The sequence below is a fragment of the Oryzias melastigma genome, linkage group LG10 (genome assembly GCF_002922805.2).
Source record: "Oryzias melastigma strain HK-1 linkage group LG10, ASM292280v2, whole genome shotgun sequence".
Taxonomy (NCBI): domain Eukaryota; kingdom Metazoa; phylum Chordata; class Actinopteri; order Beloniformes; family Adrianichthyidae; genus Oryzias; species Oryzias melastigma.
In genome coordinates, this window is record NC_050521.1 from 4,180,720 (window position 1) to 4,199,290 (window position 18,571).

At 43.0% G+C, this 18,571-nt stretch overlaps 1 protein-coding gene across 3 annotated transcripts in view; it reads right to left on the reverse strand.

Annotated features, from left to right (window-relative positions):
* cdk14 (cyclin-dependent kinase 14) overlaps positions 1–18,571 on the reverse strand; it is a 172,321-nt gene that overhangs the window by 31,783 nt on the left and 121,967 nt on the right. For all 3 annotated transcript variants that reach the window (XM_024261087.2, XM_024261090.2, XM_024261089.1), the window contains 3 exons: positions 15,513–15,561; positions 8,624–8,763; positions 976–1,113 (listed from right to left, as the gene is read on the reverse strand). In XM_024261087.2, coding sequence (XP_024116855.1) covers positions 998–1,113; positions 8,624–8,763; positions 15,513–15,561 — 305 coding nt within the window. In that variant the 3' untranslated portion in view covers positions 976–997. The remainder of the gene's footprint in view (positions 1–975; positions 1,114–8,623; positions 8,764–15,512; positions 15,562–18,571) is intronic.

Below are 18,571 nucleotides of genomic sequence, written 5' to 3' on the forward strand. Positions count from 1 at the left end.
GAGCAGCAGCCAGTGTAAGATATCGGCTGTAGCTAGTCCACTCCCGCGACGCAACGAAGTCTTGACGCTAGCGGTGTAAGCCGGGGTAAGCCTTCCGGAGTAAACTATTTCCCCATAAATGACATTACCTTTGGAAGACCAAAGAATGATTTTTTTTTTATCAAATATGAGTTATTTTCACAGGCTCCTTTTCCTACTCAAAAGTAAGATGACTCAATCTCTGAGGCCCCGCCTTTCTCTCCTCGTGGGTGCCGCTCATTTCATGACGTCGGACTCGGCAGCGTGTCTATGTTTGACCCGCAAAAACATGAAAATGAAATGAAACCGAAAATGAAAGTGATTCTGATCACTAGCTCTGCAGAGAAAGTGGGTGTGTGTGTTAGCCTGGGGGCGGTGCTTCAGCGCAGACTCTTCCTGGAAGGGGCTGTTCCGTGAGGAGCCACTCGTTCTCAGGGATTTGGGAGGGGCTGGTGCTCAGAATGCAGTGTTTTGGAGGAACGCTCAGAGATGTGAGCAAAATACCACTTTTTTGGGGGGTCATGAGGAATGAACATTTTAATACACAGTAAGAAGCTAAAAAAAAAACCTTTGCATGATATAGACCTTTTGAATGAAGGACCACCTGAAAGTCTCCTGAAAAGCTGTGAATGAAGCATTGGGGGCAGTTCCTACCACAACAATCACAGACACCAATGAACAGGTTTACACTTCAGCAGCAGTGATCATACACATGCTTGACCGTAAAACGCTAAAATCCAGGCAGCTGACAGAGACCCAAAGTGGTGCAATGAAAAAGCAAGTGCAGCCAGCTGATCATACCTGAAGCACTGGAAACTTGACTAACTTTGACCAAGAGGTAAACAAGATACAATTAAGCCAGATGACTAAACCAGCTGTGATACAGTTTGTTTGTTTGCTTCTTTGTTTCTCTTATCAGTTACTCCTGTTTAGCCTCATGCTTGTGTGTGGCAGTACCTGTCAGGAAGTGGGGTGCAGGTCAGTGCTTGCTGCTGGAGGAGGCCTTCCCATGGCTGTTTTTGCGAGAGCACACCTGTATGCTGTCTCCGCTCTCCGCCTGCAGTTTGACGTTTGGTACAGTGAAGACAGAAGACACTGCAGGAGGAACCAGATGCAGGGAGAATAGAAACATGGAGTCAGACAGGACGGAGAACATTCCTACGTCAGCTGTTGGAGAGTTTGTTAAAAATGAATACTTTAATGTTTATTTGCACATTAGCTACTCCTGTCAGAAAAACATGCACCCTTCAAAGCATTTGAAGCATCTGCATGCAGCACAGCTTGTTGGCTTTTCACTGGAGCGTTCTGAGGATTTAGCAGGTTACAGACACTCACATTTTAAACAGAATACATTAGTTTGATTTGGGTTATTTTGACATCACAATCAAGTGTCATCAATATTGAACTTCAAGTGCAGATGCATGTGCATTTTTGGTATTTACATTAATTCATTATGAGTTTTTCAAATAATTTTGTCACCTAAAGCCAAAGAAATGAAGACACATTGTATATCGTAATCCACATTTTATGGTTAGTATTTTATTATAAACATGAGACAGTTTTTAATGAGTTTGTCTATCAGTAACTGAAATATTTATTCTCACAAATGTGACTCCTACTGATCCTCCTATGCTGTTACTGTCCACTCCTGCATTCACATGATACTGATCACATTTAGTATCATTCCTTCAGGGTCATGTCATCTGTTTTGTCATGTTCTGGTTCATTTATTGAGTTTCCGCCACTAAGTCCAGTCTTCTGCATTTTGTCTCCTTCATCACCAGTTCCTGACAGGATGAGGTGAGTGTGATGTGTTTGTTCAAACGTTAACCATAAGCATCTTCCCAGAGACTAAAATACCATCGATAATAAGTGAAAGCTGTAGAGCAGGAGAGGGTTTACTTTCTAAGTCGTGCACTGGTTTCTTTTAGGATCAGATTTACCGAGTGAAAGTTGTTCTTTAAAATAGTATAATAATATTTTATTTGTGGACTTGTTTCTGATCTGTTTCTATCCCAGAATAACCGTCGAGGACCTCATAAGTCCAGTTTTTTTCCATGCTATAGTCTCTTCCATGAGAAGAGCAGAAAGCTGATGGTGAAACCAGGGTCTGTGATGGCCCTTTATTCTGAGCCTTCTGAGCGGAGCATGCTTGTTTATGGCGCTGAATGGCTCGCTAAATAGTTGTAATGCATCATCAACAGTAGGAATCACGCTGGTTTGAGTCCAGTCCACATCTGCCAAGTCATGCAAACATGTAAATAATCCAAGCAGGCTGCTTAACAGAACAGGAATTACAAACGCAAGCAGTGAAGCAGTGATCACTATTATCTGCACAACCCCCCCTGAGAAATGCTTATAAGGGGAATTTGTGTGAATGACATCAATGAGAGTTTTCTTATCTGAAGGGCCAACACATGACAAAGAGTCTAACATGAAGGCCGGAGGTGAAGGTGGACGATAACAGGGGGACGGAGAGAAGTCTTTAGAGAGCCTAGCAGAGGTGAGACCAAGTCATTGTTTTGCAAGTCCGAGTCAAGTCCCAAGTCTTTGTCCTCAAGTCCGAGTCAAGTCCCAAGTCAAAAGCACTCAAGTCCCAAGTCGAGTCACAAGTCAAGACCAACAAGTCTCAAGTCGAGTCACAATTCCTACTATTAATGTTTCAAGTCATTTCAAGTCATTTAAAAAACAGTGTAATATTAGTTACACAGATCATGTGTGCTTTTAAGAACTGTATTTTGCAAGAATTTTAGCTAAATTCCCACTGAGTTGATGCATCCCCACCTCAAAAATCCAAAATAATTTATCTTTAACAAAAACGCAGTTTACCGCATTTGAAATGTGGTAAGATGGAGACAGCAGGGAACCAGGGTAGTCTGGATATTTAAGGGGTCATACCATGATTTTCTTAAGCCTTTCAGAGTGAACTATATCCATATATATGATCAGAGATCACATTTGGAACACTAAAAACACATTTATGAAATACTACCAGTTATTTTCTTTAGTTTTTGTCCTATCCAGAAGTAAAAGAACTCAGTTCCTGAGGCTCCGCCTGGTGCTGCTTGTGGCTGCCGCCCATTTCATGATTTCCTTCTAGAGCCAGTAGCGTGTCTTCGTTTTTTCCTTTAAAAAAAAAAAATCCAATTTTTTTCAAAGATGGGTGCACATAGGCCATCGCTACACTGGTTCACAAAAAAAATGCCATGATCACTTGCGTCCTGCCCAGATCCCGGGTAAAGATCTGAGCGGTGGAAATGTCAAAATCAACTGTTGACACTCTGTGATTATACTAAGCTGCACTGTGTCACAGTGATAACAGAGTTTACAGTCCCATTCATTTAACTGCAGCTAGCGGTTAGCCGCTAAGCTAGCGCCAGCTTTCACTCAGAACTTACTTGATTTTGCTGCTCCTACAGTCAGATGAAGTTGGTTGATGTTGAATCTCTGTGAGTAATCCTTATATCCACATGCTCTGCAAACTGCAAACCGTTTGTTGTTGACGATCTATAAACTTTTATGCTAGAACTACAAACACAGGCAGGAACTCGCGCTTTTAAAGGGGAGGCGGGGCTTTGTTTTCCTGCAATTTGATTAGTTGGACTGTCACATCAATCAAACGTGGCCCTAATTTAATTGGATGTTGGGCCGACACACACGGATGTAAACAAAGACAAACAGAGAGACCGTGGCGCGCGGCTTTTTCTCAATATACTTTATAATCCGCGGATTTGGGGGAAAAATAGCAAGTCTTTCCTAGTCAAAGGGCTAAAGTCCGAGTCAAGTCACAAGTTATGTATATCAAAGTCCGAGTCAAGTCACGAGACAGAGGTAGGAAAGTCCAAGTCGAGTTTAAAGTCGTCAAATTCATGACTCGAGTCTGACTCGAGTCCAAGTCATGTGACTCGAGTCCCCACCTCTGGAGCCTAGTGCTGAGAATGAGCTGAATAAACTGATTTAGCCGGAGCTACCAAGCAGACAGTGTGTTGTTTAGTGTAAACTGCCACACCTTTACCTGTCCTGTCTAAATATACTGGAAAATGCAACTCAGGATAGGAGATGGACTTTCTTAACCAGGTCTTGGTAACAATCCAGATGTTATCCTCTAACCCACATGTCCTCCAGATCATTTTATTTTATTGTTATAAATTACCTAATGTTATCTTGCACTCATATCTAACTTGTATCATTTTGACAAAATATATTTTTATGAGGAGTAAAATATTGAAAGTTATTTAAGGTTCAAGTTGATTTATCCGGGAGTAATATTCCTGTCTTTTTATTATTCATAATTATGTTAAAAAGTTATGGGTCTAAAGTTTTAAAAATTGTAATTCTTCTAGCTTTTTGGAATATTTTGGCATTTATTGAGATTTTTTTAGGCTATTTTGGAGTTTAGGTGATATTTTAGCCACATGCTAGCTGTTTTAGCTAACCTAAGCTTTTTTTTTTCAGTTTTTTAGGCTAATTAGACATTTAGCTAATACTTTAGCTGGCAATCAGCTTAAGCGTTTTCAGCTATCAATTTCAGCATCTTCAGCTATCAGCACTAGGATCTTCCAAATTCAGCTTCCAGCATTCACACTAGCATTATCGCAGGTAATGCTATATATCTAGTTCATAATTATTTTAAAAGGCTATGATTTGAAAGTTTTAAAAATGTAGTTTTAGGGTGTTCAGTAAATGTTTATCCTGTTCGACCCGCGACCTAAGGTGTGTTTTTGGATGTTGGCCCCCTGTGCGACAGAGTTTGACACCCCTGCTTTAACCCAAACTATTACACTGATGTTTTTGGCTCTATCTCATTGGCTAGATGTTGTTGATCTGCCTTTTTGGACACACACAGAAAGCAGTTCTGTCATCAACCAGTAACAGGACTTCTGACATGTTTGCACAAAGGCCTAAAGCTGCTCACTGTGTTGAAAAACGGGTGAAAGGAATGTGGTGTGAAACTGCAGAACAGAGTCTGTTCAGACTTCCACGTGATAAAACGACGGACACATATTCCCAGTCTTTTAAAGCCGTCACCACACACAGACATGAACAGAGGATTAGGTCACTGTTTAAAGGGTGACCAAACAGGGTAGTTGGAGGCTGACTCCGCCCACAGCCGAAGTGTTAAAATCCAGTCAGAGGGGCGGGGCTTGAGGGCAGGACTGCTCTCATTACTGGAGCTGCAGATCATGACGTCAGACTTCTGAGACTTAGATGGTTTCACCAATCACAAAATTCAACTGTTGAAACTGGACCAGCACACAGACGGTTTTATGATTATATTTTCAAGAATTAAACAATTTTATTTCAGTTTGTCAAAAATGTGTTGATAAACAACAGATAGCACTTTTAAAGCTCAACTTCTAGAGGTCAACGGACAAAAAAAGTGGATTCAGGGTTTGTTACCCTTTAAATGTCAGCTGTAAAAGCACAGAGGCTGTTTTCAAGTGAGACCAGTCATATTTGTTCCTTCTATTGTTGTGAAGTATTTATCATCGTAGTTTTTAGAAATATTTCTACTCAAAGAAGAGTTAGTGAGTGAATGAAAATGTTCCCACCCAAAGGGAAACTTTAAAAATCATCAAACAGAGAGATATTTATTCATCAGAAAATCTGGCGGTCAAGTCTGGGTTGGGGAATCACCACGATGGGGGCTTGTTCTCTGTACAGGGCTCTGTGAAACCATCTCTGCTCAATCCCAAGCTCCAAACTTTGTGGGAAGAGTCCAGGAGGATTTATTTGCCTTAACACTAGAACATGAAGATGATCCATGAGGACTTGACCTCGTGGAATAGAAGAACTTCACTGGTCTTCACCCCTACAGAAGACTCCAGTGTTTATGCTCTTTGATCTACTGTAACATCATCATTCCAGTAGATTGTGAAGGAGAAAAGCGTCTCGTCGAGCGTTGACGGTTGAAAAGTTACAGTATGTTTAAGATTTTGTGTTTATGCATCACCGGCAATGCCTCAGGTGTTAAAGGGTTAAAATGTGCAAAAAGGACATATGTAAAGATTAACACTCAAATTGCATTTATTGTCAGTTTTTCTTTTTGCAAGATCTGATTGACAGCGTCATCATCCAACCAAGAGAAGAGCAGTTACTGTTTGTGCATTTTCTAGTGTGTGTGTGTTAACAGGACAGTCAGCGACGTTCGTGTTTTTGCTCTTGTGAGGGATTTTATTTCCATGGCAGCAATCTGTCCTAGTGTATATCTGATCCCAGAATTCCTAAACACGATGGCATCATTTCAAACAGATGTAAGCGTGTTCAGTAGGTCATCTGTCTTGTTCTGTTGTCACAAGAACAACTCAGACTTACTGCAAAGGAGGAAATATGTTTATTTTCCAGCGACATGTTCAGGACTGGAACATGTGGTTAGAATGTGTGCATGGTTTCCTGTGAGGATAAAGGAGTGTCTATCACTTCTGCTGTCATTATTCAGACCATTTGAATTCTGCTTGTCTCTGCTGCTGTTTGTGTGCAGAGAGAGCAGTGAGAGGGAAATGCAGAGTGAGCGAGGATGAAAAGATCAAACCAGTCGTCTCTCTTCTGTCTTTCAGTGACCGCTGCTTTCTGATTCCTTTCAGTCATGACAACCTGCTGGGGGCTGATAACAGGATTAATAATGCCTAAAATCCTGATTGGGGGGAAATAAAAATGGAATCCTGACATTAAAAATACACCAGCATGTCAGAAGCAGCCCACTCTGGTCCCTGAGCAGGCTTTCACTCCACTAATGACTCACAGCTTAAGGGATTGCCCATGTCGCCCGTCAAACAATCTGGATAGGTAGTCATCCCTGAACGGACTTTCATGCAATAACCTTATTATGTAGAAATAATTGAAATATAGGGCTGCACGGTGGCGCAGTGGTTAGCGCTCTTGCCTCACAGCGAGAAGGCCCCGGTTCGACTCCCGGCTGGGACCTTTCTGTGTGGAGTTTGCATGTTCTCCCCGTGCATGCGTGGGTTTTCACCGGGGACTCCGGCTTCCTCCCACCGTCCAAAAACATGCTTCATAGGTTAATTGGTGACTCTAAATTGCCCCTAGGTGTGGATGTATGAGCAAATGGGTGTGTGATTGAGGCCCTGCGACAGACTGGCGACCTGTCCAGGGTGTACCCCGCCTTCACCCATCAGTAGCCGGGATAGGCTCCGGCACCCCGCGACCCCGAAAGGGACACAGCGGTCAGGAAAATGGATGGATGGATAATTGAAATATAGTTTGACAGCAGAGCTTTCACTGAAACCTTTCACTGTGTAAATATTCAGGAGAAATCATCTCTAAAAATTCAAAAATGCTGAAAGGTAAGCATTAGGTCTTTAAAAAACTCAACGGCATATGTTTCTGGGGCGGTTTTCGAAGCAAACATGTATTCAAAGGTCGCCTCAGTGTACTCGTGCACTCTGTGAAAACAAGTGATAAAAATCAAACTGAGCCTGCTGCAAAAGGGGGCCAGCTGACCTCCAGCACCATCTGCATAATTAAACAGGCTTTTATTGTAGTTAAAACAGGTGTTTGGGTTGTGCAGGGTGGTTTAGGGTGGTAGAGAGGAGCCGCTGCATCTTAAGGGGAAAGCAGGAGGTACTTGAAGCTTCCTAGAGGCTGCCTTAAGGGACGTCACGAAAACGGAACGAAGAATTGTCACGTGAAAGGTAAATGTATATGAAGTGAAATGTAAACTGTGTGGGTAATGCTGTCATTCACGGCGCACTCCAGTCGGTAGTGAGGTGTGTCGACTGGCTCCTTACTGACTGCATGCATATGCCAAAAACTTCAGTCGTGCACAGATACATAAGCGCCTGTAAAGGTTCTGTGGTTTTGTTTGGTTTGTTTTTTGGTCATGTTCTGAGTTTCCCTGTCAATCACATCAGTTCCAGTTAATTGTGAAAAAAAAAAACTCCTACACTCACCCCACTGTTGATCCAGATGCACTGGGTCTCCATTCGTTTCAGAACGCAGTTTAAAATCCTGGTTTTAACATACAGAGGTTTTAATAACCAAGCACTGTTCTAGATAAAGGAGCTTGTGCAGCTGTATACTCCCAGCAGGTCCCTCAGATCATGTGACCAAGGTCTGCTGGTTGTTAAAAGAATTCAGTTAAAAACTAAAGGTGACAGAGTCTTTGCAGCAGTGGCTCCATCTCTGTGGAACTCCCTTCCTCTCAGCCTCAGATCTGTTGACAGTGTTTTCTTTTAAAAAGCAGCTAAAAACACATCTTTTTAAAATTGCTTTTTCTTAATTCTGTTTTTATATTCTGTGTTTTATGTTGTGTTTTACTCTATGTTTTATTCTGTGTTTTACTGTGAAGCACTTTGTGATTTTTATCTTGAAACGTGCTACATAAATAAAGATTATTATCATTACCTTACTATCATTTACCCTTGCATGCTGTATACTTGTTTAACAATGACCTGTCGCCTGCAGCATGCCTGTAGAAAAATGTTTATGAACTTTTGGCTCTCCAGGCTCACTGATAGGCCTACAACCCCGATGTCCCCCTTTGCTCAGAGGCTTTTCTGCGAAGAAGCAGACATTCTGTGGGCACTGAAACACTCCTATCTTCATTCACATTTGACTGCCATACTGGTGATGTTAGGTTACGTACTGTCCTGCAGCTCCCAGAGCCGGGGGGGGAGGTTGCTGAAGTATTCATGACTTAACGCCGCCTGGGCTGACAGTCGGTTCTTTGGGAAGCACTGGAGAAACCTGGAAGCCAACTCCTCAGCATGGTCTACAAAGCCCAACCTGATGGACACACAAGAAAAAGAAATAACTATAAAGGTATCATACACCAACAGAGAACACAAGAAAGAACACCATACAAAGTCTGCACTGCAAGAGGCCCAAACAGAAACTTTGTGTTTTGGTTTAATGTGTAGAAATACTATTAAATCAGCACAATATGAAGATAACAACATGATTATATGCATGGCTACAAAAAAGATCAACACACAGACTCTTAAAAGTGTTTGTAGAAGCCATTATTCTGTTCGTTACAATAACCACTCTTCCTCTGATACATTTGTTCTTAACATCTTCTTTCTAATCCTATTTTTATATATTTTTCCTTATTCAAGTTATAAACTGACCAATCAGATGCCTCAGTAAAACCCCCTGGTACCCGCTGATCCCCACCTTGAATGTTTGACAGACTCTGTCAAGCCGGTTTCAGTGGAAGGGGTATGGACTTTTCCACAAGTTCACTCCTGATTGGCCACGGTAGTTGCCATGGAAACGTTGACTCAGACCAATCACTGCTGACTAACCTCATCTGGTTCCTAATGGCAGCGTGCTGATCACTGAGAGATGGAAACTGAATTGGCTTTGCCGGAGCCAGAAGTTAGACATTTACTATGGGTGATGTCACACCCGCTCAGTCCAGTTCTCAGATACAGTCAATGGTTATACTAAAACCACTGAATGCAGTGATGACACTGAACTAAGGCTGCCACAAACGATTTGGTCTCACTCACTGAAACAGAACTAAAGTGCATTTTTTGATGCTGAACGCTCACAACTGTATTCAGCTTCTCTACACTGACTCTACAGAATTCCAAACTTTTTGATGCTCTTGAAGGAAAGTTAACAGTTCTACATGTCTGCAGACAGATTTAATCTCTGATGTTCCTTCTGCAGAGACATTTCACTCTGAAGGGGTCGAGGTTGCAGGGATGCACAGAAAACATTTAGCTAGCCTTAACGTGCTTCCTCTTCAGGTGTTCATGCATCGTAGTATTGAGTTAAAATAAAAAAATACTAATAACAATAATAAAGAAACGACTACCGTATTTTACAGAGTATAAGTCACAAGAGCACAAAAGGTCTAATAAAGAAGAAGAAAACCATATATAAGTCACTCTGGGTTATAAGTCGCACTTTTGGGAGAAAAAAGTCTGACGTTTCAGAACCAATCTGGTAGGCCCAGCGTAGCTAAAAAAATAATCAATCAACACAAGAACACTACTCTCTTGATCTGTACAAGAAAAACATCAAAGTTTAGGAGGAAAACAATCAGATTCTCTTCCATGTTTTTTTTTTGGACGACACTTCTTCTTCTGCTGCTGACAGTTGCAAATACTTCTACTCAGATGCATAGCCCTCTAGTGGTTGTTAGAGGAAACAACCACTAGAGGACAACTGGTGTTCTTGAGCTTATTTCTGTGTAAACAAAAATAAGTCTCCTGAGTTTAAGTTACACCGCTGGTTAAACTATGAACAAAAACAGCAACTTATACTCCTGAAAATAGAGTAATCGACTATTAAATTAGTCGCTGACTCTTTTAATAGTCGGTTAGTTGTCAACTAATCAACTAATCATGGCAGCCCTACAATGAACACACCAAACATCTCAAACAAACCAGAGACACGAAACATGCTAAGCACCTCATAATCACAGCAGACACACCAAAAACCTCATACAGGAAACAGTCCAGACACAGGCAATAAATGATTCGTCTGAACAGGCCAACGAGCATTATAGGAAGTGTTCTTCTGTGGAGGACACAGTTGACAGTTTTCAAATGCTGTTGTTGTAGACGTGAGTGTGCATTCCTTTCTGCTGTTCCTGCCAACTGTAAGAAGAGGTTTTGTAAATATCCGCTTGATAGTATCAGCAGATCCAGGCAATGACAAATTGACAGTAGACTGAAATGTTTCTTTGTCACTGGAGCGTGGTGAGAGCTTTTTCACCGCTCCAGCAAAATGACAACAGCAAGGATTTTCACAAGCTGAGAGGAGACCAGCTGCCTTTGTCTTTTCATAGCTCCAGGTGGTGGTGCATCAGATTCTTAGTTTGAGCACATAAACAACAGGAACTGCTCTGCTGCAGAATCTTTGTGTTCATAGTCTGGAAACATCCTGTAAAGAGCTTTTATCGTATCAGTTAACGCTTTAGGTGTGGCACAAAGACGAGAAGAAAAGTAAGTTAGAAACAGGCACTGACATGCAACTGTTGAGCTTACAGTAGGAAAATAACACCATGTGAAGGCATAGTGTTATGGGGGATATTCAATACAGTGGGAGGGGCGGGAGGAATGGTACACGACCATATTATATGAAAATCTTGAGACCAAAGGTGACTGGACCATTTTGTCTACATAAAAAGTTTCTTAAAATCATTACGGGGTAACACAACAGGACAGTTGATCAGAGATGAAAAATGGCAACAAAAAAAGGGGGGGNNNGGGGGGGGGGGGGGCTGAGCAGGGGAGATGTGGTTTAGATCTGTGATTGACGGTTACAATGAGATTATCTTGAGCTAATGTTTTCACTCTGTGTCTTCAGCGTGGAGAGTGGTACCGATCAAAGTGATGCCAGAATCTCCACAGAACTTTCTGTGGAGGTTAAGGTTTTTTTTCTCCACCTTCTCCTGAGGCAGCGACTCATGGTCCAGACTGAAGGGGACCCGTGTCTGAGTGGTCAAATGACGCTAGCATCATAGCTAATAAAGGCTACCATATTAAACAAACAATCCTCAGTGAAATGTTCATGACAAATCCATCATCAGGACGGAGTTCTGTGGATTCAATGTCAATTGCGCTAAACCACTGTTAACTAACTTCCAAGTTCACTGGAAAGTTGTGCAAGCCAGTAGATTTTTGACAACTGAAGGCAATACAACTACTAGCCATGCTAAAGCTAACATGATAATGATCGACCGTTACACAATCAAAGATGGGCGGGGCTTTTATACTGGAGCTCAGAGCTTGATGAAATGATGTGGGACTTGACTAATCACAAAATTGAACTGTAAACCTCCTTTCAACCTGTAGGGGGCAGCATACACGGCGTTTTTCACTATCATTTCAGGAATTAAACAAGTTTATTTTAAAATGTAAAAAACATGACAATGACCAACAGAAAGCACTTTTAAAGCCTCATTCATATAGAGGTCAACAGACAAAAATGTTGATTTAGTGCTGCACTTCAAAATCTAAATATAATCTAAATCTAAATAATAAAAAAAAAAATCTCTATTTGATTAATTGCATCTTTAAATTCCAATAATAATTTTCAATTTTGAGCCACAAAGATAATGCTTAGTTATAAAGGAGGGGCTAAACAAGATCATTCTTTCATCTTCCCAGCAGGTTGTCTCTTTCGGGGTCGCGGGGGTGCCGGAGCCTAACCCGGCTACTGATGGGCGAAGGCGGGGTTTACCTGGACAGGTCGCCAGTCTGTCTCAGGGCCTCAATCACACACCCATCCACTCACATTCACACCTAGGAATGATTCAGAGTCACCAGTTAACCCATGAAGCATGTTTCTGGATGGTGGGAGAAAAACCACACATGGACACGAAGAACATGCAAACTCCACACTGAAAGGTCCCTGCTGGGATTTGAACCAGAACCTTCTCACTCTGAGGCAAAAAGGAATCTTTTGAAAACAGATCCTAGTCAGCATTTTTTGAAAGGTGTTTCTAATACAGGCAGAGATGGAAGGTAAGCCCTGGTTAAATAGCAGTTCAGTGTCCATGTTTACAGATCGGGGGGATTAATAAAAGAAAGTTGATGGAGAGCAGGACCTCAGAGTAAGAGACAGTGAGACAAGAATGAGTGCAGAGAGAGTCTACATGTTCTTATTACACCAATGTTCTCTGCCAAGCACACACGTGAGCCGAACGGAAATGAAACTAACATTCTCCTCTGATTCTTCATGTTTTCATTTCCTCCTGGACTGAAAAACATCACAAGCCAAGGAGGGAAGGTCACAGCCCCCCCACCCCGCTCTCCATTCATCATCAGCTCTGCAGATGCTGTCCAACTTCTTTTGTTAAAATACCATTTGTGTGATATTCCCGTCACCTGTTCACTGCTTAGATGGATCTGCATCTTCAGTAGTGCAGATGTGAAAACACTTGGGAAAGTTTTTACGACCGTCCCTAAACTGAAACTTCAGTACTTTTTCTCTTACACAAATGAGGCTGAGACACTTCAAGGCAGCGCCTGGAAGACGTCTTCCCTCTGAAAGGATAAAACCCCTCCAGGCCGATCCGCTGTCTGCTGCAGATCAAATCCAGATACGCGCTGATGCACGGCTGCAGCCGTTTCTTCTTCCTTCTGTAGATTTCTTCTTTTGGTCATTTGGATATGAACTGCAGAAACTTTTATCTGGGTGTTCTTTTCAATGACCCTCAGAAAATGAATTTTCAAGATTAAAATAAATGTTCTTTAAAGATGCGTCTGTCTTATTGGGCTGTGTTTGATTTTGTGCTGTACATCTAAGAGAGAAGCTGTCAAGATGTTGGAACATCTGGTCGAGTCATCAAAAACACAGAAAAGAGAGAAGAGTCTAGAAGACATGAAGAGACCCCTGAAAATGTAAAAAGAACACTGACAGAAATAAACTTCAAAGAAGAGGATGAAGTCACTCGTACAAATATATTATTTCTGACAAATAAGAAGTGAATTTGGTAGATTAGTTTAAAATTAGTTTAAAATCATTAAAGTTTATACTTTCTAACCACATCACAAACTTCAGATGCTGAACATGTTTCATCTCTCATCCACCTGCTGCAGCTGAGCTGACAGCTGCACAGCGCAACCTGCTGGTCAGCTTAACCATGACTGAGTTTTCACCGACCTAATGAAATATGCGGCATGTGATGGTGAGCAGTCCAAGAGGAGGTGATGGAAAAGGCCTGGAGCAGGAGAGTGTTTGTGTTGGAGAAACTTGACTTTTCCTTTCTTTAGGTTTTTTCTTTATTTAAATGCTGGTAAATCCTCCATCTTCTTTATGCCCCTTTAAAAACATCGTCTCCTTTTCCATTGATAGGGATCCTCTTCAGTGAAAGAATCGTTGCATTCAGATTGCCATTCATCTTCTTTTACTACTCAGGTCCCGGGGCAGCAGTCTACGCAGCATGTCCTGTCTGCCTTCTCCCCAACCACGTCCTCCAGCTCCTCTGGAGCGACCCTGAGGCGTTCCCCTGCCTGGCCTGGGTCTTCCTCGAGGCCTCAGGCCAGTGGGACATGACCATAACACCTCTCCAGGGAGGCGTCCAGGAGGTATCCGGAGACCTCATGCAGCGGATCTACTCCGAGCTTCCTTTGAGCAAGAGAGCTTCTCTCTCGATCTCTAAAGGTGCATTCACACCAAACGCAATCCGGTAGCTCCGCCCCTCTTTCGTCACGCTGCGAATTCACTGCTTGCCGTCTGCCTGAGCTTGATGCTGCGGCCGCATGTGGGAGGAGCTACAGCTAATGTTTTTAGGATGATGCTATAATGAACGGTGTCTGTGGATATCTCACTTAGAATGTATGAAGACACAGATGATGTTGAGGTATTAATTTTATTTATTGTGAAGAGTTCTACAAAAACATTGGTAATCATGTCTCCATGTTTGGGTTTATATGATTATTATTAAAAGATTTTCCCGTACAGGGGGCTGTGTCTGTATTACAGCCGCTTCCACTGTGTTTCTGTGTCTCTGTGTCTGAGCTTGAAGGCTCTCTGTCTCGTATTAACCTGAGAGGGAAAAAATAAAACAAAGAGACCTTTTTTTACTGTCTGGATGAGGCCTGAGCCAGCAGCCTCTGCACCCCACAGCGGCTCTCTGTCTGCCGGCACATCGAGAGAGTGAGCTCCACCACGGGAGTGAAAGCGGGGGATCTGTCCAGAGTGTATCCAGATGAGCTCTGCAAGCCTGCAGCTCCAGCAGGTTAATGACATAGGTGAAAGACAAAAACGTTCTGCCTCTGATCGAGTCGCTGAAAACGTCTCATGCTCAAAGCTGAGTTCCTGATTGGTAGATGCCATGCAGCCAACTATCAAACTTCAGATAGTAAAATTCTGGTCGTGCCGCCACATTCACGCCTCGCCACTCAAACTGAGATGCTGCTAGACTGCCATACTCATCGGGTCACGGGCCTTCAGATCGTCTGTACCATAGACTTACCATTGAAACTGGCCGTCTTCGCCGTGCAAATCAGGTTCGGAGTGAATGCACCTTAAGGGAGCGCCCAGCCACATTATGGAGGATGCTCATTTCAGCCGCTTGTAGACAGGACCTCGTTTTTCAGGCATGACACAAAACTTATGACCATAGATGAAAAATGGAACAAAGATCGACCAGAAGATTATGGCTGACGCTGCTCCAATCCGCCTGTTAACCTCTCGCTCAGATCTTCCCTCACCTGTGAACAAGATTCTTATACTCCTCCGTTTGGGGCAGGTGCATTCCACCCACCCAGAAGACAAACTACCTTCTCTGGTCAAGACTGTCGATTTGTGCTTAGTTTTCTTTTAGTGAGATAATAGAGAGAAAGCAGACTCACAGCACAACAAAATCTCTACTCAGTATTAAAAACAGGAACAGCTTTCTCTGCACTCTTCTCTGCAATTACTTTTGGAATCATTTCTACAGCTGTCTCTACTGTTGTCTCTACTGTTGTCATTTTTGTTGCTTCAAATAAATACTTTGGGGGAAAGAGACAACGCTGTTGTCCTCACACCCCCAACTCACACACATAACTTTACATCTCTTTACTCACTTGTTCCACGCTTGTCTGAGCTTCTTGGCGCTGTACACGGTGAAGCGTTCTGCAAGCACAAGACAACACAGACTGTATAATTTAACCAACGTTAAAAGCAGAGAAAAAAATGTGCTCGCTAACATTCACTGTCACAAATATGTGGCACATCACTCCAGACCAGAGAGCTCCAGATTCTGTCCAGACTGAAGTCCTTTCACCTGTCCGCTCTACATGAAGTAATAATCCAATATCCCTAATAACTTCTATCACTGATCTTCAGCCTTTGAGGCAAACATCAAAACATTGTTTTCTGAAGAAACATACAAGTTATCATCAAGTTTGAACCTTTCAATAAATGAATAACCTACTAGTTCTATCATGGTGAAATCCTCTTTCAGATGACATCTGGAACAGCCACAGCATTAACAGATTCATGTTCATAGAGGGAGAGAGCCACAGACCCTTCTGAGGAGCTCCTTGAGGTCTAGGGGTTCACAGTGACTCAGATATACTCTTCGGTAATATGCTGCTGTCAGCTAAGAGCAACAGAATATCAACATTTTGAAGTAGATTTCATAAGTGTTCTTTAGATTTCCACATGTTGATGTTGTGAGGCTCCGTTAAAATCCAGCATGTGTGCAGCTGACCCCAGTCATCGCTGCTGGCTGGTCTGATTTACAAACATATAAACCCACAATTTTTGAAAACTTTAGTTTCACATCTCATATCAACTTCTTTTTAATAAACATAGCAGGTTTGTAAAGACCAGGGATCCCCAAACTTTTTTGCTAGAAGGGCCAAAATCTAAATGGGATCCCGGTCCGCGGGCCAAATACAATATTTTTTGCATGTCATGAAATAAAATGAGAAATTAAAGGCCTCATGCGGTGAAAATCGTGATTTTTCTTAAACTGCAATAAAACATTAGTATTTATGTCACAAATGAACCCCCGTATAATTATTTTGTCACCCGCGGCCCCGTGCACTCTCTACAAGCGTTCAAAGATCGCGCGGTCGCTCAGATTTTGGGCAGCCACCGATAAGTAGGTCATAGGTCGTGTGACGTCAGTACAGGAACATACAGCTAGATCCGCTAGTGTTGTGATGACTTTCTGGGCATGGAATTACTTAACATAATAGAATTTGGACTGCCGTGGATTTGGGGATTCGAACGGGATAATGGTGAATAGGAGTGTGGTATTTGGGTGCAGTAATGTGCCGAAGAAGGGGGTCTCCCTTCATGAATTTCCCGTTTCAATAAAGGAGAGGGGCGCTCCCCGGTCAGGGGGAGGCTTTGAGCCTTCCCCGGCCCTCCGGAGGAGGAACGCGGGGGGGGTACGGGCACCTGGCGGGCGCGCGCCGGACGGCCAGGGTGAGGCCGCCGCGCCGCGCTGAGGGGTGTTTGCTGTTGCGAGGCCCCGGGCCGGGCATGGGGGGCGCCGTGGGTTCGCCGGACGGTCGTTCGGCGCCGGCAGCCGAGCCCGCACGAAGGGTTTTTACTCCCTCCCGGGGCCGTGAGGCCGGCGGGGGTGGCCTCCGCGCGGGGTGCAGGAGGACCCCGCCGGCCGTCTCGAAAGAGGACCCGCGCGGGAGTTGGTTGCGTGCAGGCGAGGGAGGCCGAGAGGGCGGCGGGAGAGCTAACCCACACATCGCCGCAGCAGCAGATCCTCGTCCGGGTCTGCCGTCCGCCTCGGCCCTGGGGGAGGACGACAAAGGACGCTCCGCGGCAGCGGCGGCGCCTTTCCTTTTCCGGTAATGATCCTTCCGCAGGTTCACCTACGGAAACCTTGTTACGACTTTTACTTCCTCTAAATAGTCAAGTTTGATCGTCTTCTCGGCGCCATCGCTGTATGAGCTTTCACCATCGTCATCCGAAGCCCCTGTATCCTCAGATGAGGAAACCTCCGGTTCAAACTGGTAGGGCTGCACACCCTCCGAACCCTGTGTCGTTAAAATTCCTGTGTTTGATGAAGGCTCATCACCTTCATCCAAAGAAATATCCGCTAAATCGTGGTCTACGTCGCTTCTCAAACCGTCCGCCATTGTTGTTTACACTCTGGGATCCCCGAAGTGATGTCACGCGCAGCCCCCGCCCATCACCACCTATCGCCCAAATTTAAAGCTGTGCACGACCATAAAATGATCAATAAAACCGCGCTGGATCATTTTAAGTGAATATTTTTATCAGATTCGTTTTCCAAGTTCCATTGACTTTCTAAATTAAAAAAAAAAAAATTGCCACTGCACGAGGCCTTTAAAGAATATGGTCTGAAGTCTTTATTTTGATTCGGTATTCATTAAAGTAACACATATTTGTAAGAATAAATAGTAAATAACATTTTTCTTTGGAAGCTTTAACATCAAGGCCTCACTGGTCATTTTTAAGGAAAAACCAGAACAAGCTAAAACAAACTCTCTTCCAATGAAAACATCAAACTAGGATCCTAATGAGAGACATGGAGCTGGTCTTTGACTTCATCCGTTTGCCGTTGTCGCTCTGTCTTAGCTAGCTGATGCTAAAAGCATCAGAAGTGACCGTGAAGACTCTTGGGAATTTCTTTCACAAAAAGATCCACCAAACAGTGAGACTGCAAAAGGTGCACGGCTATCAGCGACGTAAAAGTTTCTCCCTAAGTTTGATCGGAGTGGGGGGGGGGGGCGCAGGCGGCGACATAAACAGACAACGTTCTGCAGCAAAAAAGATGTCACATCACCATTACAGCTTTGGGAATTCTGGGAAACATGTCCTGGTAGCCAATGAGCTCAAAGCCTCGCCCCCATGTAAAATTAGGATCAGCTCAGCAGCGACAACTGAAAACTCTCAATTGTAACTGAAAAACGAAAAAAAAGAAAGTTGAAAAACACAAAAAACTTTTTTTATGGTAACATTTTTAGTTTTTTTTTTTCTCCCAAGTTTACCTTTTTTTCAAATTTTCATTTTCCTTCAAGTTTTCAATAAGTATTTTTGAGTTTAAAACTGCTTTCAAATTTTTCCTTTTTTTTAATTTACAATCCCTGTTTTTCAAATTTTCAGTCTGTTTCAGTCTGTTTTTTTGTTCACTTTAAGCAGATCCTAA